This window comes from Xiphophorus maculatus, chromosome 9 (genome assembly GCF_002775205.1).
Source record: "Xiphophorus maculatus strain JP 163 A chromosome 9, X_maculatus-5.0-male, whole genome shotgun sequence".
In the NCBI taxonomy this organism is placed as follows: domain Eukaryota; kingdom Metazoa; phylum Chordata; class Actinopteri; order Cyprinodontiformes; family Poeciliidae; genus Xiphophorus; species Xiphophorus maculatus.
Genome location: NC_036451.1, coordinates 15,293,474 through 15,321,021, shown reverse-complemented (window position 1 = coordinate 15,321,021; position 27,548 = coordinate 15,293,474). Strand labels below are relative to the sequence as shown.

The window sequence follows — 27,548 nt, the reverse complement described above, 5'->3', positions numbered from 1 at the left end:
CTTGAAGTGAATTTTAGGGACCATCTGGTGTGTAATTGTGAGTAAACTAACTTTACATGGAGATACAGCGGCAAAACAGTGTCCTCAAAGCAATATTTACTTACTGACATAGTGCAGGTTTAACGTCACAGGCGACTAATTTACCATTTTAGTGAATTATAAGGCAGACTAGGTCAGAGAATGCTTTAAATTCCTGGGTGGGGTGCCAGTATATTAGGTCTCCAAGTTAATGCTCTGGTAAGTTTTTCCTGCTTTTGTCTTGCTTTGCAACATAAAACATCATCACATTCTGGTAACTTTCCACTGCTTGTTCGGCTGCTGTGCCCTGTGTTATTTTCTTTAATGCTTTTGACATATTTCTCGTCTTGGAACATTAAAGGGGATGTAACTTTTCTTCATGACCAGATCTCAGTTCTTTGGAGATCAGCCGTGTGATGACCAAACGACAAGAGAACCTGATTCAATACTATAATGTCTTGACAGTTCCCTCCAATCCTCTTTAAAAGTAAGATTTAAATTGTCATTTAAATAACTGCAGCGTAATAATGGTTTTAAAAGCACACTAATGCTTTTAGTTGGGAAAGAACAGCTTCACACGTCCTGAGACGACAAACAGCTGATCCTGCTGTTGAGGATGTACACTGTCTTCAGGAAAATAAATAAATAAAACAAGAGAGAAAGTTTATAAACCTTCACTGCTCTATTGCACCATTACAGCAGATTATTTCACCTATAATTTGGGAAAATGTCTTGAATAATCTGCCAGTGGAACTAGTACTTTTTCATTGATATTAAGGAATTATTTACATAAAACAAGCTCCTATATTTTGTAAGTTTATTTTGTCTTAATTCAAGTGTAATAAGATATTTACACTGAGAACTAGACCAAAAATACTTTGTAAGTTTTTGAGTTTTCGCTGTGTACTTTGCTCATTTTCAAGTATGTTGCTGAGCACAGCCCAATATTTATTATTGATACTTCTGACTTTCAGTAGGAACAATTCAAACATTTTGATGACTCATTCAGGGGCATTTTGTATCCAATTAAATTATTTCTTGCAAATAAAATTTGAGCAAAGCTGATTAGGAGTAGAAACTGTCCAAGGCAGCTGGAGATAACGAGAAAGACTTAGCTTGTAGGAGAAGAGAGGTTTCTGTAACTTCTGCTTTTTCAATAAAATAGTAGTCATGTAGTACGCCCCTGGGACTATCAATGCACTGCTTACAGAGTTAAGTTTTACAGGAATTAATACATACAGTATTTTGAATAACTTCAGTGTTTCTCTAACACATGAAAATGACTCAAGGACAGTCTTAAGTGCAATCCCTTTTGTGAAATCTACTTATTTTTGAATAAGACATTTTATTAATTTCTTAGCAGTTATCGTCGTGCTCAAATGATCTCTAGAAATATTAGAAAATGTATTTCAAAAACTCAAAAAAGATTTTTTTTCTAGCACTTTTTCCATTTAGAAATTGTTTAATAGGTTTAGAAAAAAATGAGGAGAGTTTAGAAAGAGCAAGAACGTTTCATCCTCATTAAATTGAAACTGCTATATTTTGTTGTCTTGCTTGAAGTTTCCAAAATCCACTTCCAGGGTTTTGATTGTTGTCCATTTGCCCTTCCTGTCTTTGCCACAAAGCAGATTAGTCAGAGCTTTTCCATCACATTGTTTTGTTTTTCTGTGGCCATCGTTTACATAGTTGATTAGAGAGTTTTGGAAAGCAAGTGTTTGTTTCAGAACAACTTATGAGCAGTAAATATGATTTGTCCATGGTTCATCAACCTACTTAAGATACAGAAGACTGCAAATTACAAGTTGACACCAATAATGTAATTCCTTTTTAACATTCTGAGAGGCTGAAAAAGTTATAGGTAAACTCAAAGTTATTGCTGCTAAAAATGGTAACTAATTAATTAGGTCTGCCACACAAACAAATTTTCGACTTGAGGTTTTCCTCTCCTGAATTTAGATGTAAATTACATTAAAATCTCATTACTTGTATCAGCAAACCTTAGAACTGGGAGAGTTTTCTTTAGACCATAAATATATTTAATTCAGATTTTTTAGAGGGTCTGCAGAAACTGGGAGCAAACAGGTAAATAGTGCAAACTGACCTGGCAGCTCGATCGTATTCCCCCCAAATTCGGACAAACTCATCCAGGTGGTGTGGACCCAGGATAGACGAGTCTCTTGTAAGATACTCAAAGTTATCCATGATCACAGCCACAAACAAGTTCAGCATCTAGATGAAACAAGAGGAGATTAGAAGCTGATTGTACCAACATTTCAGAGAAACAAACTTTTCTGGTTGCCTCCACCCAAGAGAACATTCAAACGTCTCGACTTACCAAAAAAGAGCTGAAAAAGATGAAGGAGACAAAGTAGAAGTAGGCGAAGTCTGAGCCGCAGCCCTCCTTCTGGTCCGTCGTCAGGGCTGCAGGGGGAAGTGAGGGGTCTGTTTCACACTGCTGCCCCCCCAGACAAGACAGCATGATCTCCTGCCACGACTCCCCCGTTGCACTCCTGGTTACACAAATCACAAAATATGAGGAGCTATTTAGGTCCCAGTGTATAAATCACAGGTTGATCAATGTTGTCACGTCTGCCATCTGGAAAGTTCAACCCAAACATCAATGAAGATTCACATTATATCTATGATTCTAAATGTTAGGTTTGCAATAGATTTTAAAGTGGTGCTTTAATATTTGGATTTTTTTACATTTTGTGAAAATTTGCCTAAAACATGATGACATAGGAGCCCAGCACAACAGTATCTCTGGCATCATGTTTTGGAGTTATTCTGGTGAATTTGATTCTCATTAAAATCAAAGCTGTGAAGTGATCTGATGTGTTCACACACATTTTCTCTCCTTGGTCATCACTGGAAATGCTGTGATGAGAGAAGAAATGGCGCCTCTTTGCTTGGAGCACTGCATTTTTCAGAGGGTGAATTATCAAGAATAAATACATTTAATGGATATCTTTATGACCACAGAACAATTGACAATCTTAGAGCTACAGTTTTAAGTAACAATTATTCAAGTAACACTTGTATTGTGGTTAGTTGCATACCAACTTCTAATGTTTAATGAGCATCAAAAGTTTTTTATTTTGATTTTGTATGAATCTTACAAATGGATTAAAATGGACTTTGATGTCCAGTTTTTGAAGTACAAGAAAACACCTGACTGAATTTCTTTTGCTCAGCGTTTTTACTAGAATGTCATCATCTTTGGAGGAACACAATTGTATTTTTTATTTATCTGTTTTAGTTTTAATCTAATTTAATTCTACTTTGTTTTATTTCATACCTTAATTTTTCTGGCCATGATTACGCCAAATCAATACCGTAGCTAACATTAGGTGCCTTTCTAGCCCCCATTGGGTGGCATTATAAATATGACCAATACATCAGATTTCCCTACTGTGGGTAGGAAAACCTTATTTTACATCACTGTGGATGTCATAAATTGTGACATCCACATCCACATTATGACATCCTTGGTGAAATTGCATTTTTTCCCCCCTCTTTTATTTATGGTTGCTATGGTTAATTATAAAGTAACACTGATCAGCAGCATTTAAACTAAGGCACTTTGCTTTGACCAGTTATGGTTGAATGTGGGCCAGACCTGAGGCGGGACCTTGTGTGCAAACTTTGAGGTACAGCTGTGATATATAAAGGAATTACTTGTATGAATTCATAAATCTGGATTTCAGGTTTAAGCACACTTTTGACATAGATCCTACATAATGTTTTATAAATGAGAGCCCTGCTTTGATACAAATATAGCATAAGGGGTCAGAATAATGATTATTCAGATTAATTTCCAACTCAAAAACTTTATAAAGTAAAGGTTTTGTACCTGAACAGCAGCATCAGGGCACCTAAGAAGGTTTTAAAGTTGTTGTGTTGGTTAATGTGAGTCTCTTCATTCAGTTTAATGTTCCCAAACACCTGGTTTAAACATAAATACACAAAGGACAAGGAGATCATTGAAATTCATGAGATGTCATATAAACTCTCCTATTTTACTTTAGCATGAAATTGTGATTCGTTGGCAGACATTCAATAAAGCCTGTTTATTTCTGACCTGCATGCCAATGATGGCGTAGATGAAGAACAGCATTGCAATGAGCAGACAGACGTAAGGCAATGCCTTGAAGGACTGAACAAAAGTCCAGAGGAGGATGCGGATGGTGTAACCCTGCCTCAGCAGTTTGATCAGACGAGCGGCTCGAAACAGCTTCAAGAAACTCATGTTGAACGTGTCAATCCTCTGGTTGCGGCGCAAAGGAAAGAGGAGACAACCTGTTAGCAGCACAAACATGACATTTACCTGACTCTTAAACTATAAGGCATAATGAAATCACCTGCAAGTCAACCACAATCTCAGTTATGCTGCCCAAGACGGTGATGAAGTCAAAAATATTCCACGTGTCTCGGAAGTAGTTCTTTCGAAACAGAAATCAAGATCATGAGGATTTTGCACAGAAAGTTTCATAAATTTTATGTCAGGCTACATTATCGTTCTTTTGTCTCACCAGAAAACCAAAAGCCAGGATCTTCAGAACACACTCGATTGAGAAGAGGACAGTAAAAGCTGTGTTTAGATGTTTCAGGAAGGCATCATATGCAGGCGGGGCAGAGTAATACTGCAAACATACAAAAAAGACAGAGGTCTTAATCTATAATTCAAGTCTTGTTGTACAACAAAGAAGACAAAGCTGGAGTATTCCCAAGCCAATTCACAGCAGGTCAACGTTCCCACTGATATCTGGGTGAACTTCAGCCATGCACCCTCCTGATCTGTAGTTTGATGGAAGATTCCTCCAGACCCATAAATAGCGCCTATGTCTCTGCACCTCTCATCTGAGGCGCTATAAAAGGAGTCATTCCTCCGGGGGCCGGAGCCACAGTTAATGAGGTCATGTTAAATAGCAGCGCCTGGACATTATAGATCAATATTTAATAGAGGCTGAGTCACTGAGCGTTTGTCTGTCTGTGTGTCTGAGGGGCTCAGGAAAAGGCCAGAGCAGGAAATAAATACTGATGAGGGAAGTGTGGGAGTAAACATCAATCAGCTGGTCCAAATGCAATTATCACAATGTGCTGAGGTGATACTCTGACACCAAAACATACAAGTTTGTCGATTTTCTGGAAACCTAAGTGCCAACCGTGGGAAGTTTATTGTAAGGAGTCAGGACAGAAAGAGAAAACAATAAGACGTCCCTTCATGTATCGCCAGAGCTGTGTTCTGACTTAATTAAAAATTTAAATAAAATAACTTTGTTCTTTGATTAGATAAGAAAGGCTTAAATGATGAAAGGATTTACAGAAATGAAAAAATATCAAAGGGACAACTTTACAGCTCAAAACATGATGAAGACGGAGCTCATTAATGCTTATCCTGCTTCAATCCACGAGTTGTGTAGGAAATCTACCAAAACCCCCCAAAACCTTAATCCATATTACACAATTTAACCAGATTAAGAATATTACAGCCCAAATCTGTTATCTAATTGCATTGTAACCAAAATTGTTTCACACATTAGTTCTCATTTGATATCAATTGAATATTAATAATCATCTTGCATTATAATCTATTTGATTTGGTTGAAAAAGGAAGAAGAAAGATTGTCGTTCAACATAAAAAAATAATTGTCTTGTTTATGATTATATATATCATTACATTTTAAGTATCTGGTGATTGTAAAAAGATTTTGTAGGTTAGGGTTTACATATTAACAAAGCTTTTTAGTTTAAAAGATTAAGTATTTGGTCTGTGTAAGTTCTTATTACGTTCTTCCAACTTTCAATACACTACAAATAGCAACATAAACATGTGTCATCCAAGAGTTTTAATTGTTTTTCCAAGATGCAACATAAAGTTACACAGTGTGACCTGTTGTAACAAAAGAAATTTGTTGCATGCTCTTCCAATATGAACAGAATTTAACTTACATCAAAAATCCATGTAGCACCATAAATGTAGTAGCTTTTTTGTTATTCCATAGCATGATATGAAAACCACTTTATGACTCCGAACAATTGTTTTACTACCGTTTTGACTAAAGTTATACCAAAAGCTGATGAGATAAATTTTGCATTCTCCAAAAACATTTAAAGTTGAACCAGATTTTCTTCAGTAAATACAGAATTTAAATAGTAAATAACTTGGGTCCCAGTACAGAGCCTTGTGAACACCACTAATTAATCTGAGACTCAAATACAGACTATGAGCATCAATATCAGCATCCCCACAAGTAACTTTGATAACTGAGGCTCCATTTTAGAAAGGAATCACTTGTTATTTTCTATGCTCACCTTCATCATCAGGACAATGGTGTTGAGAGCAATCATGGTCAAGACTGTATATTCAAATGATGGGGACACCACAAAATGCCACAGACGGTACTGGAACGTGTGCCGATTCTGTGGCATGTATCGAGTCAGGGGCTTTGCACTGATGGCAAAGTCTATGCAAGCTCTCTGAAATCCAGGACAAAGAGAAGTGTTGACAGAGAAAAACAAATACAAGACCTGAAGTTAACGTTTGCATGTCAGAAAGCTCACTTCATTTTTCTCAAGGCTGCACTCCTCCATCATCTTATCCCCCTGCTCTTGGAAGGTGATGATGATGAGAGCCACAAAGATGTTGACGAAGAAGAAGGGGAAGACAACAAAGTAGATGACATAGAAGATTGACATTTCCATCCTGTTGCCGTGACTTGGACCCCTGTCTTCTTCTGTCACATCTACAGAGTGCTGCAGAACCCTGCAGAAAGAAGAAGAACCGCTTACTATCAACTTTCAATAATAATAATGTAAAAAAAATAATTATTGTTTTGGAAATAAAGACAAAAATAGAGACTCAGTGTTGTTGAAGAAGATATTCTTGTGCAACTTTCTTCAACTCCTGCATAAATGTTATCTTTATGTTGAATTAAACAGGCACAAGTTTCACACTGAGTAAGTAAATTGTAACCAGATTTTCTATATATTTCAATAAATTGTCTTTTTGTGACATTTCTGTAACACAAAGTAAGTTAGAAGCAAGTTTGAGAAAGACTGCTCATACTTTCATAATCAAAGCCATATTTAATTGTTAATAAAAACATGTCCCAGATTGTTAAGGTTAAAACACATTGGCCTGCTTAGTAGAGAAAAGCGATGTGTGGGATTGCTCTTTTGTGAATTTCTCCTGAATCAGCCAGAATCCAGTGGATCACTCACTGAGGCCAGCCTTCTCCGGTGGACACAGTGAAGAGTGTGAGCAGAGCCCAGATGACGTTGTCATAATGAAACTCGTGCCTCTTCCAGTCTCTCTTTTTCACCTCTTTCTTATCCTTTCCATAGTCGATGTAGTAACCCCTGAAGAGAGTACAAAATAGTTGAGCTTCTCATAGAAAAAAAAGAGTAGGCACAGAGCCATAAACACCCAATGTTATTGAAAATCAGAAAATATAATGTTAAAGAAATTGTAGTAGTAAATTGGAAATTTGGACGTAAAGAGGATAAATCTAAACTATGATTACTGGCAGTCTTTCTCTGTGTCCTTTGAACTGTCAGTGCAATAGAAGAACTTCCCCTTGAAAAGCTGCACAGCGATGACGGCGAAGATGAACATGAAAAGTTTGTAGACAATCAAAATATTGAAGACGTTTTTCAGAGATGTCACCACACAGTCAAACACCGCCTGAAAGAAAAGGAAAAGAGGTGTTAAAACATTGAGATCAAGGATGAACTTTGGTTTGGATAACTTATTTTCACCGTATTTCACATCTTTGACTTGAGACGGGTCTTTCAAAACACCCAAGTACTCTTAAAAACACAAATTAAACAGTAAAGAAATGGCTACAAGACACAAAATAACTACACCATTAAAGTGATTGGTAAAAACAAAAAATAATTGGCTTATTAACAATGCCTTTATACTCCATTCCATCCTACTATTTTAACATATTTGTTTTATTTCCAAAATTGGCTGAAAATAAGCAATCCATCCAATGATTGAAAATGTAAAATTTTGAGTAAATAAAGAATAAATATTGTGTGTCAAATAGTTTTTCTTTTTTAAGCAGTTTTAATTCTTAAAAAGATATCTTTTTAAAGATATTCTTATCCTAAAATAGGATAAGACCTGGTGTGTATTTGTAATTCTTATACTTTTTTATCAATTTTTTTCTGTTGAATTAATCTAATTGGACATAGATACATCAAACAAGTTTTACTAACAACACAAACAAAGACAGGCCCAATCTAACCTTGAGCTTAGGAAGTCGCTTGATGGTCTTCAGAGGTCTGAGGACGCGCAACACTCTCAGAGATTTGATGGTCTTTATGTCTCTTCCTTTATTGTTTCTGAGCAGAAAAATGCAGCATTATCACACAACTTATTTGTTACACAAACATTTCAGCTACTAACGCATGTCTCAATTTGTAAAAGCCAGTATTTGAACAAAATTTTTTACTAAAAGTTACTTTTACCCCATCACGTTGCTATGGGTCGGTCCCACAGAAGAAGAAAAGAAAGAGAAAAACAAAAAATAATTACACATTAAATTAGTTATAATTAATTGTAACTAATTATCAATTAGTTACAAAGCAATTAATAAACAGAAAGAAGCAAAAATGTTTTTGTGCAGAACTTAACATGTTTTAAAATTTTTCACATTATGCTGATTTGTATGTATTGTATGTTCAGAATTCTAGTTGGAAATTTTAAATGCCTGGTTTACATACAATAATCAAAACGTTTCTTCTTTACACATTTATACTTTGATTTCTTGTACACTAATATCAAGAGTGAATAAGTCATTTTAGCTATCCTAATGGGTTCAATATAGATGCGTACAGTCAGAGCGAGGGTTGGTCTGTTCACGACATAAAACTGTCAAATGACAAGAGTATTTCTCAAACGTTGTCAGAGATGTATCAAAAACCAATTGCCAGGACAATTATACAAGGCATTCCAGGCATATTTGACGATGAGCTGATCCTGGGTATATGTTATCCTTTAGAAAGGAATTTTGCATTTGTGACTTTCTTGTCTAACTTCATATAAAACAATAACAAAGTATAACCTCCTCAAAGACATGTACAGTAAACAAAGCCGGTTAACTCAGGAGTACAGGAATAAATCATGTCACTTACGTGAGGGCAAAGGCCACCAGTGCTCCCACCACAACAATGAAGTCCAAGATGTTCCACAGATCTCTGAAGTAGGAGCCGTCATGGAGGATCAGACCCTGGTGAATCATCTAGAGACCACACACAATCACATCTTTAGAGGTTACTCCAATCTTAGTGCCATGTATAAATATTCAGAGTAATACATATGTTGCAATAAAAAAGTGTTTATTCACAATGAGATCTTGGTGATTTTTAGCCAAAAGCTGAATGGGATTAGATTTTTTTAGACTAACTTTTTTAGTTAAGAAAATTTTGCTTCATTTTGCCCACAAAAATTTTATTTTAAATTATTAGCTTGCTCACCTTTATGATCATTTCGAAGGTGAAGACTCCAGTGAACACGTAATCAAAATAACGTAGAACCTGTAAAAGTCAAACAAAGATGAGAACAGATGAAAAGACTATCAGGAACATTTTAATTCAAGTTAATACTTTAAGCCCAACTAACAACCTCAGTTTGGTCATTTTAAAATTTTTTTTTGATTGAATACATTAATAATGTGTCAATTTTCCTTACAATATCCTGATCATCGCATATGATCTCTAGGATATGAATTCCTAATTTTCCATTACCAAAGCAATGGCTGAAAGAGAGCTAAAAGGTTAAGCTCTCTTCCAGCTAAAAGCTCTCTTCATCACCTAATTCAAAATATTGATGTTAGAATCAGATTTGGAGCAAAAAGCATAAACACTAAGTTTACGTCTCCCTGCAATATTTCTCTTTACAATCTCATTGCTCATCTTAAAAGTCGTAACTTGCATTTAAGCTAAATACAGAGTAAACTTTAGATCTATTTTTCAAAGTTGTCCTCCTATAAACAAACCTGTACTAATGCAGCCAATCAAATATCATTGTTGGCATGCTAGTACAAGCAAACGTTTCTGGTGACTTCTTTTTAATTAACATGTTATCCATTTTTCAATGTTTTTGTTACAAACACACCTAAGAATATTAAAAGTATTACAAATTATGTGCTAATATATTTCAGCTAAAAGAACTATTGGATCCATATAAAATCTGCAGAGTGTCTCATAAGGAGGATGCGTTCACTGAAGCGTCTCAAACCTTATTCCAGTCTGATGATGTGGCTACAGGGTCTTCTGCAGCCAGTGCTATGCTGCTAGCAGCTATCACCAGCAGGATGCACATTTCAAAGTACCTGAGGTTCACCACATAATGACATGCTCGACGCATCCTGGTGGTAAAAAGAGGAGACAGTTAGAGTAAGTCAACATCTTTAACTAATAGGGAGCATGGGGACTCATCAAAAGGTACGGCAAAATTAAAGAGACAAAGATATTATTTAAAAAGAATCAACATGTATTATACAAGATGAAAGTGATGATAACTTTATTAGTTCAGCACATAAAAGGTAACCTAACCTGAAATAAAATGTTATATATCAGTTATTTATGTAAATAATTCATTCACTGATTCAGCTCTGCCTATTTACCAGGAATTATGTTCTCTGCCAAGTTGCTAAGCAACCAATTAACACTCTGTGGTCTCTGTCCAATCAACAGCTTTATTAACCTCCTCAATTAACCCTTCAAAGTCAAACAGACATATTTTTTGATACTTCATTATTTCCTGACCAATTTATAAGTCTTTCTTTAAAAAAATAATTTTGAAAGCAGCAATATTTCTAATCCAAAACAAAATGATCGAACGTGGAGCTCACGGGTTGTCAGGTTTAAAGATGAACATGCTGTCTGGGGTCACAGTGTTGACAGGTTTTGTCTCTTCTGCCTCTTCCTTCTCTGACTTGCAGGTTTCAGGGTCCTTGTTGTTGACTAGAGAAGGTCAAAATTAGAAAATGAAGTTAATTCTCTTACTACTTTTTTCCATTTGGGAGGTATTCTTGAGCTAACTAAAATAGTGTGAAGTATTGAAGACCTGACACTGGTCCTTGAGAAATAAAACTTCCTTTTGGCCAAAATGTGGCTAAATCAGATCACCAGGTTCTTGAAATAAAATAAAGGAATCTAACCACTAACCTGCCATTCCATCATTTTTACTTAATGATTTGACATTTTAACATATCGGAAAAAAGATGTGTTTTTTAAAAATATTTCCAAGCATCAAAAAAATTTACTCTCCATCGCCTGAAAGCAACATAGTGTGCTCCTACCTGTGATGGTGGAGAGTTCAAGAGACGACTGCACGTCAGGCACCTCGATAATTACACTGGAGCTGAGCTTATTGTGGTCCAGCTCTGACTCCTTTTCTTCACTGTTATCCTCTGGTTTGTTGGGTACCAGCAGCTCAGACTGGTTCAGAGCTTTGTCTTGCTTCAGAGGGCAGAGGTCACCAGAGAGGACGTCTTTCAAGTTAGAGTTTCCTCCCTCGTTACGGTTAGCCAGTCTGTAGTTGCAACAAAACAAACACAAGAGTGGAAGGGTATGTGCACAGATGTGTGGAGGAGTGGACGACAACCCACATTCTGGTGTTGGCATTTAAATAAAAGCCACAAGGAAGAGCATTATAGCAACAAAGCAGGAGAGAAAAGTAAAACCGGAAACTACAGCAATTTGGTTTTATTCAACAGATGAACAGAAAGGTCATCTATTGCCAGACACTCATTTCAAGCTGAGTGTAGAGTTTGTAGTTAAGAGTTAATTAATGCAAATAAATAATTGCTCATATAACATTTAATAAACATTTTTCAGCTCATCTCTCATCTGAAGATTCTTACTTTAGAGGGATAAAGGTAGTTTGTTTGAGTTGTAAACCTTTAGATGCATGAAATTTTGTACTTTATTAAGGAAACAAAATAACTTATCGTGATTCATGACATCTGTCATAAAATGAGTGTAAGAATATCTGCATCCTCTGTCATTTAGATTTTCATACAATGTTATTTATAAATAAACTGACTTTTTTGTGGATGGTTTCAGGAACAATATAAGATTATATGATAGATTTTTTCTAAACGATGGCCATTGTCTGAACATTTCTCCCACCAAACAAGCTTTAATTCATCAGTTATTGATCGTCTCACCTGCTCTCTTCGTGCTTGTGCACCTCTCCATCTTCGTTCTCAGGCTCTGGTCCCTTCTCCTTGACTATTCCCAAACTTGTTCTGCTTTCTCCAACATCATAGCTGCCGTCTAACGTTCCTTCATTTCCAGGAGAGGACGCTTGATTTCTGGTGCCGTTCCGATGGTCACAATGATGGCCCCTTCGGCCCCTGATCTCAATGTGACCTCCTTTCTCAGGGGTCAGAGTGTCAACATTATCTGGAGGTCTAAACTTTTTTACATGCCTGTGTTGACGTTCTGCGTTCAGTCTCGGGCTTCGGCGCTCGGAAACGTGTTTGTGATTAAGGCCTGGCTTTTTGCTTTCTCCGGTGGATTCGGATTCGGGAGGTTCTGGTAAGGTCAGGCATGGCACGTTTGTAGGATCCAGACACTCTGATTCCAGGACTGCAATCGGAGGCTCAGGAATGTCACCAGGAACAGTGGCATCCAGGGGCACAGGGGAGGCCAGGGGCTGGGTCTGACCTGGTGAGGCTAGAGGGTCAGTCGGCCGCTTCAAGCTCCCTGATGGCGTGTGCTGCACAGCTTTCCGGTGCAGCGATAGGGGACGTCCATGAACTGTAGCAGGGGGGCCATCTTTTTCCTCACTGGGACTGCTGAACAAGATCTCTCGGCTGGACATCTGCCGGTGTCTCCGTAGCTGACTGGTCCTCTGCTCCCAAACAGACATGGTCATCCTTTTCCTCCTCTCTCTCCTGGACATGAAAGAGTTAGAGGGTTTGAGTGGTGGCGGTGGGCGGCCCTCCCTCATACTGCCCTGGGCCTCCTCCAGGGAGTAGGAGTAGGTCGGCCGGCTGCGGTGAATGGCTCTTTTCCTGTACAGGTAGGGCCGCCTCCTCCGGCTTCCCCTGGGAAGAATTAGACAAGACATATTATCAATATAAATGGAATCAAATCGGCATTAAGATGCTTAATAGAACCACAACTTTATAATTTCATCCATGACATACCAGACAATTTGATTCACCTTGATACTAGTCAGACACAGGCCGGCTTGCATGCAGTGTTTTTACCAATAAGTTGATATGAGGGAAGTTTCACCCTAGTTTTTGTTAAATTAAATATCAATATTAAATTAAATATGTTCACTGAATGTAAGCTGAATGTTAGAAAGTTTGTTCGAACCAAAGAGTTATTTTTGTTTCAGTACAAAGTCATTTACAGTGGAAAATGTACAAGTCCAGGACCAGTTGGGTTTGGAAACTGAAGATTTCTGTCCCCACTATATTATTTTCATGTTTTGCTGTTTTCTGGAAAAAGAATAAAATGTTTTAACACAAAAAGCAAAAATCAACATCTCATAATCAAAAATACTAACAAACTCTATTCCCCCTTCACAGCTAGATATTGTAGATATAGTATCTTAAAAACACATACTTATTTATTCATTTATTTATTTATTTATTGATTGATTTATTTATTTATCTTATTTGTGTATTAATTTTTTAAATCTGGGACTTGAGTCTGAATTTTGTACCACAAACAAGAAAACGTGGTAAATTTCTGTCTCTTTGGTCCTCTGTTTTGTTTAATTGATAAGTATTTAGATTGTTGGGGCAACTCGTTATTGTTTGTGTTTGTTTACATACGTAGATGAGCTGTCATTCTAACTTTGAAATAATAAATGGATTTGAGCTGAAATGTTGTGCCAAACCAAGTTGTTTTTGTACCATATTTGTGTATTTTGTGTGCATGAATGCATTTCCTCTGAGCAAATAATTTGTTATGACAACGAAAATGATTATTTTTCTCATGACAATAAGATATTAGCTGAGAATAATAATTTAAAAAAGACATGTAAAATATTTATAGTGGCGTCGTCGGTTCCTGGCCTCCATTATTCTGTGACCGTAATAACATAAATAAACAGAGTGATGCAGAATGAAATTGGCTGAGTTGATTTGAGACATTTTTATGGACTGATATAAGGTTGGAGAGGTGGACAGGACAGGATAGGACAAAGCATGGACAGATGACTGACTGAGGGACTTGGTTTAGCAAATCAAGCACGGGTGAGTGAGAGATTGAGAGAGCTGAACAGACAGTGTTACTTACTGGAGCGTGGATTCTCGTGCGGTCCGTGTTACCAATGAGCGATTGGTTGAAAACAAGACATTAGTGCTTTTGTGAGCAGAGACAAAACAGGCCAGGAGACACACAGCAAAAATGGCATCTTATTCAAAGACTGGTGGCTGCAAACAAAACAACTCCACACCAGCCGCTTTTAGTCTTTATCCTTGGCCCGAGGATGAAACCACTCTCCTTAGAGCAACACACATAAATAATTAATCCAAACTTATTACACAATGTTATCTAATCTGTTTAATGCTGTTTGTAACTAAGACTTGGGGGTTTTTGGAGTGTGTCTCCTCTGGAGCCAAGCAAGCACATTGACCAACATGATGGTTACAGCATCAGAAAGACATTTAAAAAACATTTATAAACATCAACATAAGCGCAACATTGATAGAAAGACACTCAAACAGAATGAGATCACACATATGGGCTCCGTCAGCAAAAACACAGGAAAGAATAATTCATTTTTGAGGAAAACCAACCGAACGCTGGGATGCAGCTCAGAACACCACTCTATTCAGACATGCGGATAAATTTAAATAAGGAAATTCATGTGCAGAGCATCTCCATGTCAGATTAAAATGGTTGAACAGTATTCGTCGGGGGAGTTAAAGGCATAATAATGGAAAAAAAATAACACATGCACACTGAAAACACCTGCTTTGCTTTGAATGAGAAGCGTTTTTAGTTACTGTGTATTTCTGGTAATCTTTTTTTCTTTCTTTGATCATGCAGACCTTATGACATGCAGCTCCACATGAAAACCATTATCTGACTTCTACATGCAGGGCTATTTGAGTTCAGCAGCTGGTGTCATGCAAGTTTCTCCAACACCTTCAGGGCAAAGCGTGTTTAACTTTTTGCTTACATCTTAGATCAAAACCCTGAAGGTTCAGAGAATGATCTTAAAATTTAGATGCCAACCCTGATGACCTCTTGATAATCTCACTATTCATTTAGACTCTGACAGAAAAAGCTAATTCTGATGTAATTTTCTTTTTAGCTTTTCTTCCTTTGGCTAGCTTTGAAGCAAAAATCAAGGAAGTATACAGTGCCATACTAACGTATTCATACCGCTTTAACTGTTCTACATTTTTTGTCATGTTACAACCAGGAATATATTCAATTTTTTTCATACGCCAGCAAATTAGATTATAATCAGAAACTAGAAAATAATGGAAACATAATTTTCAAAATCTTTTCCAAATAAAATCTGAAAAGTTTGACTTTTTGGATTTTAAATCTCATTTACACTGATACTCCTAAATAAATTCTAGTACATTTAGTAACTTTGTGACTTCTGAGGCCCCTGTCCCTCCTGAACTAAAGCCTCCCCACAGCATAATGCTGCCACCACCATGTTTTACTGTCAGCATTTTAATATCAGCCAAAAAGTAAAATGATGGCCTCCTCTGATTAGAGCATCATATGTTTGTAGTATCTACTGGCAAATTGCTTATGGTTCTTCATGAGTGACGCTCTTGAAATTGTGCCATATTCTTTTCATTTTCAGATGATGTGTTGAATTGTGCTCTGTGAGAAGTTCAATGTTTCTGCACAACTTTGCCCTGACTTATCTGCTCTGCTCTTTGGTCTTTGTGATGCTATTTGCTCACAAATTTTTTCTTAAAAATGTTTCATTTAAACATAGGTGAACTCCATTTGTGCACACCATGCTTTTCAGATTCTTTTTTTTGCCAAATATTTTAAAAACCTTGAGGTTTTGGCTTGTAACATAACAAAATATCGAAAATGAAAGGGTTTGAGCACTTTACCAAATCCTTGTAGGAAAGAAGGAATAAAACAGTAATTATCCCAGGGAACAACACAATTTCACCAGAGAGTTTGATTGGAGCTCAGTGGGTCATGTTGATAAACTCTCTGCAAGCTCTTCCACATGCCCATGCAAAAAAACAGCTCCTTGTTTCACAGCGTGCATACAGAGTTTTCCACTTCTGTTCATGCACATGCACTTCCAGGATGTATGACAAGGCAAAGTGCAATCAGATACTGAGAAACAAAATCTATTCTGCAAGTAGAAAAGACAAAGTCGTGTTACTAAACCAATCAAATTATTCACATATTTATCCAGCATTATCCAGCTCTGTAAACTGGCTTATTAGCTGTACTAGATAAAAACACAGTGGTCAGTCCGTTATGCCGTTTTCACACAACAACCCAGAGGAAACAAAACAACCAAAAACTCTTAATCTTTATTCATGGACGTTTTGCCTGTTCAGCATAATGTATTTCTTCAGTAATTCAAACAAAACAATTAACAAGCAACATTTTAAAGGCAACAGAAACTTAAAACTAGATAGCTGAGTCCTTGGCACACATTCCCAAGAGAAGGAAAGGAGAAAGAGATAAAAGAGTATGGAGGAGGTCAAGCAGAAAAAGCTGCATACAGTACTTACTCTGAAGACATGAAGGAGGAAAGCGGTCCGACCTCCTTTGCTTTCTGCAGAGCATGCTTCTGGTTGAAAGCTGCCTCTGCTTCTTCTTCATCCTGATCAAAAATAATAAAGACACCTGAGCAACTCAACCATATGCACATCTAAATAATTGATCAGAATTGAAGAGATGGGGCTGAGGAATGACAGAAAACACATCAGATCAGGTATGTTCTGTTTAGTTGTATTACCTTGGTAAGTTCTTGTGCATTGGCGAGGTTATCCACAGCAATGGCCAAGAAGACATTCAGAAGAGTATCTGGTCACACATATGTTAAGGAGGCTCCATTCATCAGCTACTGCTTATTAAAACAAAACTATAAAAAGAATGTTGAAATTGGGAGGTTGCAGCTGTATTTGCACAGAAACAAAGTTCATCAGAGAGTTGACTCATTGAGAACTGAATGTAAATTCAAGCCACACTTGTCCCAATTTCCACCTTTTTAAGTGTAACAAAATTTTTATTCTTTTACTTCACAACCATGCACCAGTTTGTGCACATAAAACCCCAATAAAATACATCAAATGTGTGGATGTAACGTGACAAAATGTGCAGAAGTTGAAGAAGTACAAACGCTTTAGTGAGGCACAGTAATAAATCCTCACGATTAGTGAAGAATTACAAGTGAAGATGACAACAAAATTGATTGTGAATTGCAAAAAGTGGATACAGTTTCCAAAAAGAGTAAGGACTATAAAATAGATGGAGGACCACATCCCCGACTTCACTCCTCCTTGGGAGCGAATACCATTATACATGACCTCATTCCAGTCCTCTCCAGTCAGGATCTGTACAAACATGCCCACACAAAACGATAGAACATCTGTACAACCACCCTGAACTCTGATGAGCTCAGCTGCAGATTTACTGTCAGTAGTAATTTGTCACTTTTATTTCCAGACCTGAAACACAGTCATAATGGCTGCAGGAAAGGTGTCAAAGTTTGTTGGTGTGTAGTCTTCAAAGATGAACCTGTAGAAAAGACAAGATATGTCTGGTGCTGTACATCAGGATACATCGTAATTAGTTCATTTAGAAAGCATTATCTCTTCTCCCTATGGAGGAAAGTTTATCACAAGAACATGCTTGTCTGTTTCTGCCAGTTTTATGAACATGTCAGCCAGAGAGAAACAACTCAGGGGAAAACAAAGAGCAAAACGCGTGGGCCACAAAGGTCTCAAATCTTCACTCAGTGAGTTGGTGTAGTAAAAACAAAATTTCCAATTTCAATACGTTAACCTTCCTTTGAATCTACGCAACCAAGAATAACTACATCTTTGGCAATTTAACATATTTTCTGATATTTCACAGAAGCATTCCAAATACGTTGACATTTAAGCTTAGTGAGAGGGACTGTGAAGTTACCTGCCACCAAAAAGCTGCATGCCAAGGAGTGCGAAGACAACAATGAAGAGAAAGAGAAGGAAGATCAGGGAGATGATGGACTTCATGGAGTTCATCAGAGACACAACCAGGTTTCTCAGAGACGCCCAATACCTTGACAGTAACCAAATATCAAATTTCCATTAAAATCTAAAACACAACATTTCTGATTCAAGCTTTGTGTAGCAGAAAGACATTGAAATTAAATGTACTAACTAAATCTAATCAAAATTGTCACTGCACAACTCTATCTATGGGGAAGAAACTTCTTAAAGCCTTTTTTGTTGTTTACAAGAAGCCTTGGTTTTAATTTTAATTCAATTAATTTATTACCACAAGTAATGCATGCATGCAAAAAACATGGCAACACACTTTAGAGGTAAACATATAAAGTCCCTGTACAACTTCCTTTTGATCATCATTAATAAAAAAATGTTAGTATAAATTATGTTAGTTGGAACCGTGAGTGTGCATGATGAGATTTTTTTCCCCTTGGCATGAGTAGAGTCAGTCCTGATACGAATTTAAACAGCTCTGGATAAACCCCAGAAAATCTCTTCAAAATCTTGCAATTCAAGTTTGGACTGATTTTAATGTCCTTTGACCAGTGTGAAGGAAGCCTATAAATGGGAAAAAAAGCAAAAAGAGCTGACGACTAACTTGGTGATTTTGAAGATCCTAAGCAGGCGGAGAGCGCGAAGGACACTGATACCAAATGAAGTTCCTGGTCTGAAGAATCCCCACAGCACCTCAAAGATACTGCCAATGATTACCTACAGTATGCAAAAGATGTGAACAGATTTATAAAAATTAGCATTTTTATTTAAACCACAGCATCTTAACTGTGTGAACTACATATGAAAAAGGAAGAGGAGGCACTAACACTGCAGTCAAAGCAGTTAAATGAGGAATGAAAGTAGAGACGTGGTCCCAAGCTGTACATCTTCAGGAACATCTCTGTCAGGAACAGAGCGAGGAACAGGAACTCTGCATAGTCTTTGAAAACAGAAACACATATTAACTACTTCCAATGTTGCTAGTAGACATTTTCCTCACATTGTGTAGTTTTGCTGAACTTACAAAGAAAATTGGACAGCCAGAAGGGCTGGTTGTGGTGCACAATGGCGACACACAGTGTGTTGAGAGCCACAAGGCCGAGCACTGTCCAGTAGAAAGTGTGTGTCTTCACCACACGGCGAATGGAAATCCGCAGGAGACGCTCTTTACGTCGAAAATAGGCTGTTGGACCTCGCTTTGCACTCCGAACGCTGGCTCTGGCCATGGGCATGCCTTACAGGAGGGACAGTGGGTAGATGCAGAGAAAAGCTGTGGTCTAGCAGCACTTACACAGCATGGTGCTAACAACAGTGACAAATCCATTTTAAACCCCTGCGAAGTTCAAGTCGAATGGAGTTTAACTTCCAGTTAAAGTGTAAATATTTCAGATTACATAGACTCACCCACAGAAGAGATATGTCCATAATGTTCCTCCCCTGACTGGCCCTGATGCACATCCATCCCTCTCCTCTTTATGGTGGTTGCTCGCTTCAGCACTAAAGACATAAAAGGGTCCAGTGGCAGGTTGTTCAACATTTAAACCAACATATTGTAGGTGAAACACAAGCTTAAAGGTTAAATCATTTTGAGCTCTTGGTTATGAGGAATATGTGGTCAATTTATTTTTTAAATCTGTTGCAACAAAACTGTCTTTTGTTAGTCCACCTCTATGTGTAAAACATGTAACAATCTCTGAACAAGGCAAGAAATCTGATTACTGAACAACAAAGCAAATAAAATGGCCCAGAGCCCCACATGCTAATGGGAATATGTAGCTCATTAATGTTGCTGCTAAATGAGACAAAAATGATCATCTAATTTTAAAGCAATGGGCTAATCACCTTCCTTTCAGCGAAATCCTAAAATATCTGTCAGGCGGAAAGCAGTGGTTCCAGATAACTTAACTGTGTATGCCTTTTCTTTTTTTAGTCAGTGTTTACATAGTGGCAAGCCAAGCAGGACACAAACGCTAAAGCTTCTTACTGACAAATGTGTATACGATTACCTCTCATCTTATCAAATCGCGACTAACACCTTCCTGCTACCTCTGGATCTACTTGCAGTCAATATTTGCTCGAGGTCTTTTTAATATGCCGCTGATCAAACACAAACATACGCAAAAATCCTGCTGCCGTTTCCCACATTGCGGTGTTTGCTAAGGGCAGGAAGATTCAGGCCTGTCAACACAAACACACATCCAGGCTGCTGCCTTTTCAGACCAGCGGTTGCTAAGGCAACAGCAAAGTGCCACCTTTCTTTATAATCAAAGCTATCAGAGCATCCACATTTATTTCCATCGCCACCGAAGACAGTTTCAATGTGCACAACAGATTTAAACTTCAGTTGTTTTTTTTTTTCTTACTTTACAGCATCGTAGTGACCAGGTTGCATAGATAGAGTTCTTTGTAGCAGTTACAGTGGATTTCTGTGTGGCTGTAGGAAATTGGCTGTGAAGTTTTTGCTGCAAAGTTCAGAAGATCCTAGTTGTCGACGCCTGACACAACTCCTACTCTGCTCCCGAAGGGCTTTGGGAGATTCCAGTCAGTCAATATACACTGCTCAAAAAAATAAAGGGAACACTTAAACAACACAATATAACTCCAAGTAAATCAAACTTCTGTGAAATCAAACTGTCCACTTAGGAAGCAACACTGATTGACAATCAATTTCACCTGCTGTTGTGCAAATGGAATAGACAACAGGTGGAAATTATTGGCAATTAGCAAGACACACTCAATAAAGGAGTGGTTCTGCAGTTGGGACCACAGACCACTTCTCAGTACCTATGCTGTCTGGCTGATGTTTTGGTCAGTTTTGAATGTTGGTGGTGCTTTCACACTCGTGGTAGCAGGAGACGGACTCCACAACCCACACAAGTGGCTCAGGTAGTGCAGCTCATCCAGGATGGCACATCAATGCGAGCTGTGGCAAGAAGGTTTGCTGTGTCTGTCAGCGTAGTGTCCAGAGGCTGGAGGCGCTACCAGGAGACAGGCCAGTACACCAGGAGACGTGGAGGAGGCCGTAGGAGGGCAACAACCCAGCAGCAGGACCGCTACCTCCGCCTTTGTGCAAGAAGGAACAGGAGGAGCACTGCCAGAGCCCTGCAAAATGACCTCCAGCAGGCCACAAATGTGCATGTGTCTGCACAAACGGTTAGAAACCGACTCCATGAGGATGGTATGAGGGCCCGACGTCCACAGATGGGGGTTGTGCTCACAGCCCAACACCGTGCAGGACGCTTGGCATTTGCCAGTGAACACCAGGATTGGCAAATTCGCCACTGGCGCCTTGTGCTCTTCACAGATGAAAGCAGGTTCACACTGAGCACATGTGACAGACGTGAAAGAGTCTGGAGACGCCGTGGAGAGCAGTCTGCTGCCTGCAACATCCTTCAGCATGACCGGTTGGGGAGTGGGTCAGTAATGGTGTGGGGTGGCATTTCTTTGGAGGGCCGCACAGCCCTCCATGTGCTCACCAGAGGTAGCCTGACTGCCATTAGGTACCGAGATGAGATCCTCAGACCCCTTGTGAGACCATATGCTGGTGCGGTTGGCCCTGGGTTCCTCCTAATGCAGGACAATGCTAGACCTCATGTGGCTGGAGTGTGTCAGCAGTTCCTGCAAGATGAAGGCATTGAAGCTATGGACTGGCCAGCCCATTCCCCAGACCTGAATCCGATTGAGCACATCTGGGACATCATGTCTCGCTCCATCCACCAACGTCACGTTGCACCACAGACTGTCCAGGAGTTGGCGGATGCTTTAGTCCAGGTCTGGGAGGAGATCCCTCAGGAGACCATCCGCCACCTCATCAGGAGCATGCCCAGGCGTTGTAGGGAGGTCATACAGGCACGTGGAGACCACAAACAATACTGAGCCTCATTTTGACTTGTTTTAAGGACATTACATTAAAGTTGGATCAGCGTGTAGTGTTATTTCACTTTAATTTTGTGTGTGGCTCCAAATCCAGGCCTCCATTGGTTAATAAATTTGATTTCCATTGATGATTTTTGTGTGATTTTGTTGTCAGCACATTCAACTTTGTACAGAACAAAGTATTCAATGAGAATATTTCTTTCATTCAGATCTAGGATGTGTTATTTGAGTGTTCCCTTTATTTTTTTGAGCAGTGTATAATAAATCCCTTCAGGTCCCATAAATAAAAAAAGATTACTGTAGAGTTAAGAGGGTTGGAGAATGAGTTATCTATCTGCTGGTTGATAGATTGAACCAGGGATTTTAACAAAAAAGTAATTATTTACTTTTGCAACAATGTAGAAGTTTAATTAAATAAATTAGTCAGATTGTTTTTTGGAAATATATGGATGGAGCTAAAACTTAAGGGTTTTGCAGGTTTGCCATATGAAAATAAATATTTGTCTGATGAAAAAATAAACAAAATGCAAAAAAAATTGCTAGTGCAGAGCAATAAAAACATGATTTATGTCACTATCTTTGGAACTGGATGGATGTTGTCCTTGCAAAAGATTGCTAAAAAGTAATTATTTAAAGACAAATACTATGTATTATTATTATTATTTAGAACACTTCAATTTGTCTATAATAATTAAAAATAAAGTTTCCATCTTGTAATTTGCTCAATAACATATCTTTTTAAATGGAATAGTTGTTGATGCTTCCTGCTATGTGAGGCTTTGTGCTTAGACACAATACATTAGGTCCAAAAAGAAATATCATAATAAAGTCATTACTTGACCCACTTTGTCAGTTAAATAACTTGAGTGACTCCTCTTAGTTTCATCAAGCTATTTTCAGAGATGACTGAAAGTATGGATGGTTGATGCAAACGGAATGACAAGACATCATTTATGATCAAATTATTCACTCCAGCTGCAAATATCACTTGATTTTTCAATCTGCACAACAGAAAGGAATCACCTAACCTCTACCCCTAAATCTTAAGCTATACAGTTTGATTACCAAGAATGTAAACCAGTCTATGATTAACAACTGATGCATGAGCAGCTATTTAAATTAAATCTTGTGGGGGATAACTAAATCTTAAGATTTATTGTGTGCAGCAAAACTGAATAAAAAACATCCCTACTAACTCACCATCAAGTGCAGAAGGTCCTGGATTTCTGTTCTCCTCTGCAAGCATGACTTCCTCTGGAAAGAAAATAAAATATTGAATCAGAAGTGAGAATCTTGACTCTGATGACAGAGACAGCCTCACATCATTTCTAACCACATCTCCAACTCGGATACAGCAAAACAAAAAAAGTCGACATGCTGCATAAAATAGTCTACAGAGGACAGGATTAATCATAAAAAAATATTTATTAATGGTCCCATCATTGTTGAGAAGAAGCATTTCCATAACTTGGAATAGACCCACCAGCTCGGTCAATCCAAGCGCGGTAGCCGTTCAGCTCTCTTTCAATCTGCTGCTGGCGTCTAAGCTTCATAAAAGCTCTGCGATTTTCCACTCTCTCCCTCTCTTTGGCAAATTCTCTGAAATAACCAAAGCAATAATTGTTGAGGGTAAGAAACCTTTGCAGCCTTGAGACAAATAAACCCACTGTTGTTGTGTTCTTCTGTGCAATAAGCCCCTCTTACTGCTCAACCAAATGCAGGACAGGAAGAAAGTTAAAGGAGGCAATAAAAGCAAAAGGATTGTTTATTGCTCTTTCAATTTTTCTTTAAAGATTTCATGTTTTTAAAATCTAAAAGTTGTTGTTCTATTTTCTCCAAACTGGGTGGCTCTGTCTTGCAGTCTGACTTCTGGCTACTGATTAAGGAATAAACACAACCGAAGTCATAGAAGTGAAGGCACTCAGTTAATTTCTTTGATTTCTTGGTGTGAAGTAGGATCTACCCAGAGAGGACTCCCAGCACCAGGTTCAGGACGAAGAAGGAGCCGATGATGATGAGAGGGATGAAGTAAAGCCAGTTCCAGGTGGGACCCAAAGCATCATTGGTCTGAAATATCAAAATAAGATCAAAACTCCATCAAGTACAAAACAATCCCAAAGGTACGTAGCTAGTAGCTATTGAACAGTCATTTTAAGTGAGGGCAGGGAAATGTTTCTTTCCTTAGTCTCTGCATGCAAAAACTGAAAACAAATAGGTTTCTGCTCAACCTTTCCTCTTTGTCTTTTTAACCTATTTTGATATGAAAATGTGTAAAATAATAAATGCCCCAAGCTGTCACCTTACATATTATAGATAAATTAAATGTAAAAGTATATTTAAAATTGCAGTTCTCACAAAAAATGTGTGAGCTACTAAGGTTTAGTTTAGCAACTTTCTAAAATTCTCCACATTTTAGGACATTTTTAAAGCAAAGACAAATTTTCTTCACAGCTTTCAGAGTCTCATGGTAAATTTACAACCTTCTTACCTTTCTCTGAAGAGAACACACACTCCACTGCAGATATACAAAACTACTAGAGCTAGTAATTTTGCATATCTCTGTATATTTATAAATATTCAAATACGGAAGGAGGTGAGTGCCGAGCCAGTACAAAGGAATGAAAATCAAGGAAACCTTTTTATTTAGTTAATTTGTAAGCAGTTCTTTTTTCATTCTGAAATAAAACATAAAATATATTAGCATCAGATTATTAGAGACTGATAAAAATGCAGGGTTCAGATAATCATTCAGTACCTATTCATGCGGTAAAGCCTTTACTTCCCTGTGAATCGGATTTCATGGATCCACCTTGTAAGAATCCTCAAAGAATTTGAAGCTAGCCAAAATAGTATCATGAGAGGCAGACATGTGACCTTACATTGTAGAGCACCGTGGTCCATCCCTCCATGGTGATGCACTGGAAGACAGTGAGGACTGCAAACAGGATGTTGTCAAACTGGGTGATGCCGTCATTAGGTCCAATCCAGGTCTCTGAGCAGGCGTACTTGGCTGGACATTGACGCACGCCACATGGGAAGATGTACTCAGAAGAGTCCACTGTCTCATTTTCTGAACAGGAAGGACAAAATCAGATGCTGAAGAGTTATCTTTTTGTTCCGTAAATGATGCTCTGCAGTAAACTGACAACTTTTCCAAAGAAAATAAAAGTGTTTCACATCTCACGGCCTTTAAACCGCAGCACGTTATATGAAAAAGGCTTTACATTATTAGCATGGATAACCAGTGTCTGTCAATTCAGTGACAGAAAATATTCACTTCAGTCTATTTTTTTTCTGTAGCTGTCCATTCAGCTCAAGTGAAATTGGGGGCAGCTTGGAGGTTAATAACAGCTATGAACTGAACAATAACTCATTGTGCTGCACTGCGTTGTTCGTTTTGTTTATAAAGGCTATTTTGGCTCGGTGGAGTCTCCAGGTGCAGCCTTACACGCTATGTGTGCTTCTGCTTTTCTGGATATGACATCACAGTAGAGAAGCTGCCTATTGAGTTGCTCAAACCTGCACAGCCAGAGATACTTGAACAATAACACAAAAAACAGCTACAGACGGAGCTCAGGTCTTCTTTTAAAATCTGAGACTAGGCTTGAAGATAGAAAAAGTTCAGCTCTTTCATCTCTTTATATGCATGCATAATACAAAACTTGAAATTTCCTTCAACATATTAATTTGTTTCATCATAACAACAAGACGGTGTCATACACTTGTCTGTATCTGAGAGAACCAGATACAACTTATTGACACAAACATCTCCTACCTAAAGATGGTGCCTACCATCTTTGACGCCAGGCACATGCAGAGAGGGGGGTGCGAAGGAGGCTTGAGCCCTGCCCCGTTTATCCTTGATGCCCCCAGTGCCCTTTTTGAGTTTTTTTTTTTAATTTAAAATAAAAAAAAAAATTTTTAATTCTTTTTATCTGTATATCAGAAGGCCTGCTTGTGCCCCTCAGCAATAATATTTAGCTAAATATAATAATTTAGCAAAAATAAACTAGTCTGGCTTTGAGCTTTTTTGATCTATAAATCAGTCTGGAGCCAAGTTGTTGTTAAATAGATATTATTAGGGTTTAATTAGTAAAATGGCAGCAAATTTGCTTATTTCATAACTTCATAACCAGCAACCTTCTCTCCAATGTTCTGTTTAACAGCTACAGTCTCAGATCAACTCAGCCCTCCAGGACCGTCACCACCAAAAACAACTTTATACCTGTTGGGGAAAATATACATTTGCTTTGCATTGTCCCCGCATGATGGCAATGACATAGTAGGATCCAATTAGATTCTTGATTAATATGGGTTGTTGCTATGTTGTTGTAAGGTCTTGTTCAATGTGCCCTTTTTTAACTTTGAGCCGCTGTCCCTCCAAAGGTCTCTGCACCGCCCTGTTTGAAGCATAGTGGAGAATGCACACACCATATCTGTTCATTATCAAATAAACCAGCATGTGTCCAGAGTACCCAGTATTCCTGGCTGTGGTGTGCAAGTCTTGTGCAGTTTTCCACTGTAAAACTCCAGGCCGATGATTGCGAACATGAGGATGGCAAAGAACAGCAACAGACCGATCTGCAGAAGAGGTACCATGGCCTTCATTATGGACTTCAGGACAATCTGCAGACCTGGAGATAAAAGTGAACATTAACCGGTTGAGTAAAGGTTGCAACCTATGAGCAGCTGTAGAAACAAAAGATTTGATGGAAAATCTTTGGTTTGCTCTTAGAGGAGAATGTTAATTTGAAATGTAGATTTGAAAATAAAAAATAATATTTTACGATTGTATGAATTTCTTTTGTACACGGGTTGTTATTTTATTAATAAAAATTCAAGAAACAGAAGATAAGTGCACTTTACAAACAGACAAAATATAGTGAACAAAGTTCAAATGTAAAAAAACCAACAACAACTATTATTGCATTTACTTAAGCATGCTTAGCAAGAGTGTCCATAAATATGTTGTCACGTTACAAAAACTTCAACGAATCTCATTGGGATTTTATGTTATGTAGACCAACAAAATGTGGTTCATCATGGTGATGTGCAAAGCTGACATTTTTCAATATTTAACTTCAATAAAAATCTTAAGTTGACTTGCTTGACCAGTATTCTGATATCCTTAAATGAGATGAAGTGCAAGCAGCTGGCTTAAATTACATCTGTATGTAACTTATCGAAACAGCAGAGCAAACCAAACATGTCAGGAACAAAGTTGTGGAAAAGTTTAAAATATTATTATGTTATAAAACAAAATCTCCAGTTTTGAACATCTGTTCAAACCATCATCTAAAACTGGAAATCATTTCCGAAAACTGAAAAACTGCTAAGACATTTTGTTCACTTAACCTGACATAATGGACAGGGAGATCTGGCCAATACACCAAACCCTGTACACCACCTGAAATACACCACAGTGAAACATGGTGGTGGCAGCGGCATGTTGTGGGAATGCAG

At 38.0% G+C, this 27,548-nt stretch overlaps 1 protein-coding gene across 5 annotated transcripts in view; it reads right to left on the bottom strand.

Moving 5' to 3' along the window:
* cacna1e (calcium voltage-gated channel subunit alpha1 E) overlaps positions 1 to 27,548 on the bottom strand; it is a 106,560-nt gene that overhangs the window by 12,070 nt on the left and 66,942 nt on the right. For 4 of the 5 annotated variants that reach the window (XM_023340164.1, XM_023340161.1, XM_023340162.1 and 1 more), the window contains exons 8-39: positions 26,561 to 26,719; positions 24,965 to 25,155; positions 24,049 to 24,152; positions 23,569 to 23,684; positions 23,286 to 23,339; positions 19,614 to 19,706; positions 19,234 to 19,443; positions 19,037 to 19,149; positions 18,814 to 18,926; positions 18,136 to 18,267; positions 17,673 to 17,742; positions 17,441 to 17,558; positions 16,961 to 17,028; positions 16,734 to 16,825; positions 12,204 to 13,088; positions 11,334 to 11,566; positions 10,884 to 10,995; positions 10,268 to 10,397; positions 9,505 to 9,564; positions 9,163 to 9,269; positions 8,497 to 8,508; positions 8,274 to 8,370; positions 7,545 to 7,705; positions 7,243 to 7,380; positions 6,583 to 6,784; positions 6,334 to 6,498; positions 4,551 to 4,661; positions 4,380 to 4,460; positions 4,100 to 4,285; positions 3,872 to 3,963; positions 2,354 to 2,528; positions 2,120 to 2,247 (exon numbers count right to left, since the gene is read on the bottom strand). In XM_023340164.1, coding sequence (XP_023195932.1) covers positions 2,120 to 2,247; positions 2,354 to 2,528; positions 3,872 to 3,963; positions 4,100 to 4,285; positions 4,380 to 4,460; positions 4,551 to 4,661; positions 6,334 to 6,498; positions 6,583 to 6,784; positions 7,243 to 7,380; positions 7,545 to 7,705; positions 8,274 to 8,370; positions 8,497 to 8,508; positions 9,163 to 9,269; positions 9,505 to 9,564; positions 10,268 to 10,397; positions 10,884 to 10,995; positions 11,334 to 11,566; positions 12,204 to 13,088; positions 16,734 to 16,825; positions 16,961 to 17,028; positions 17,441 to 17,558; positions 17,673 to 17,742; positions 18,136 to 18,267; positions 18,814 to 18,926; positions 19,037 to 19,149; positions 19,234 to 19,443; positions 19,614 to 19,706; positions 23,286 to 23,339; positions 23,569 to 23,684; positions 24,049 to 24,152; positions 24,965 to 25,155; positions 26,561 to 26,719 — 4,708 coding nt within the window. The remainder of the gene's footprint in view (positions 1 to 2,119; positions 2,248 to 2,353; positions 2,529 to 3,871; positions 3,964 to 4,099; positions 4,286 to 4,379; positions 4,461 to 4,550; positions 4,662 to 6,333; positions 6,499 to 6,582; positions 6,785 to 7,242; positions 7,381 to 7,544; positions 7,706 to 8,273; positions 8,371 to 8,496; positions 8,509 to 9,162; positions 9,270 to 9,504; positions 9,565 to 10,267; positions 10,398 to 10,883; positions 10,996 to 11,333; positions 11,567 to 12,203; positions 13,089 to 16,733; positions 16,826 to 16,960; positions 17,029 to 17,440; positions 17,559 to 17,672; positions 17,743 to 18,135; positions 18,268 to 18,813; positions 18,927 to 19,036; positions 19,150 to 19,233; positions 19,444 to 19,613; positions 19,707 to 23,285; positions 23,340 to 23,568; positions 23,685 to 24,048; positions 24,153 to 24,964; positions 25,156 to 26,560; positions 26,720 to 27,548) is intronic. The other variant, XM_023340163.1, reaches the window with a different exon arrangement.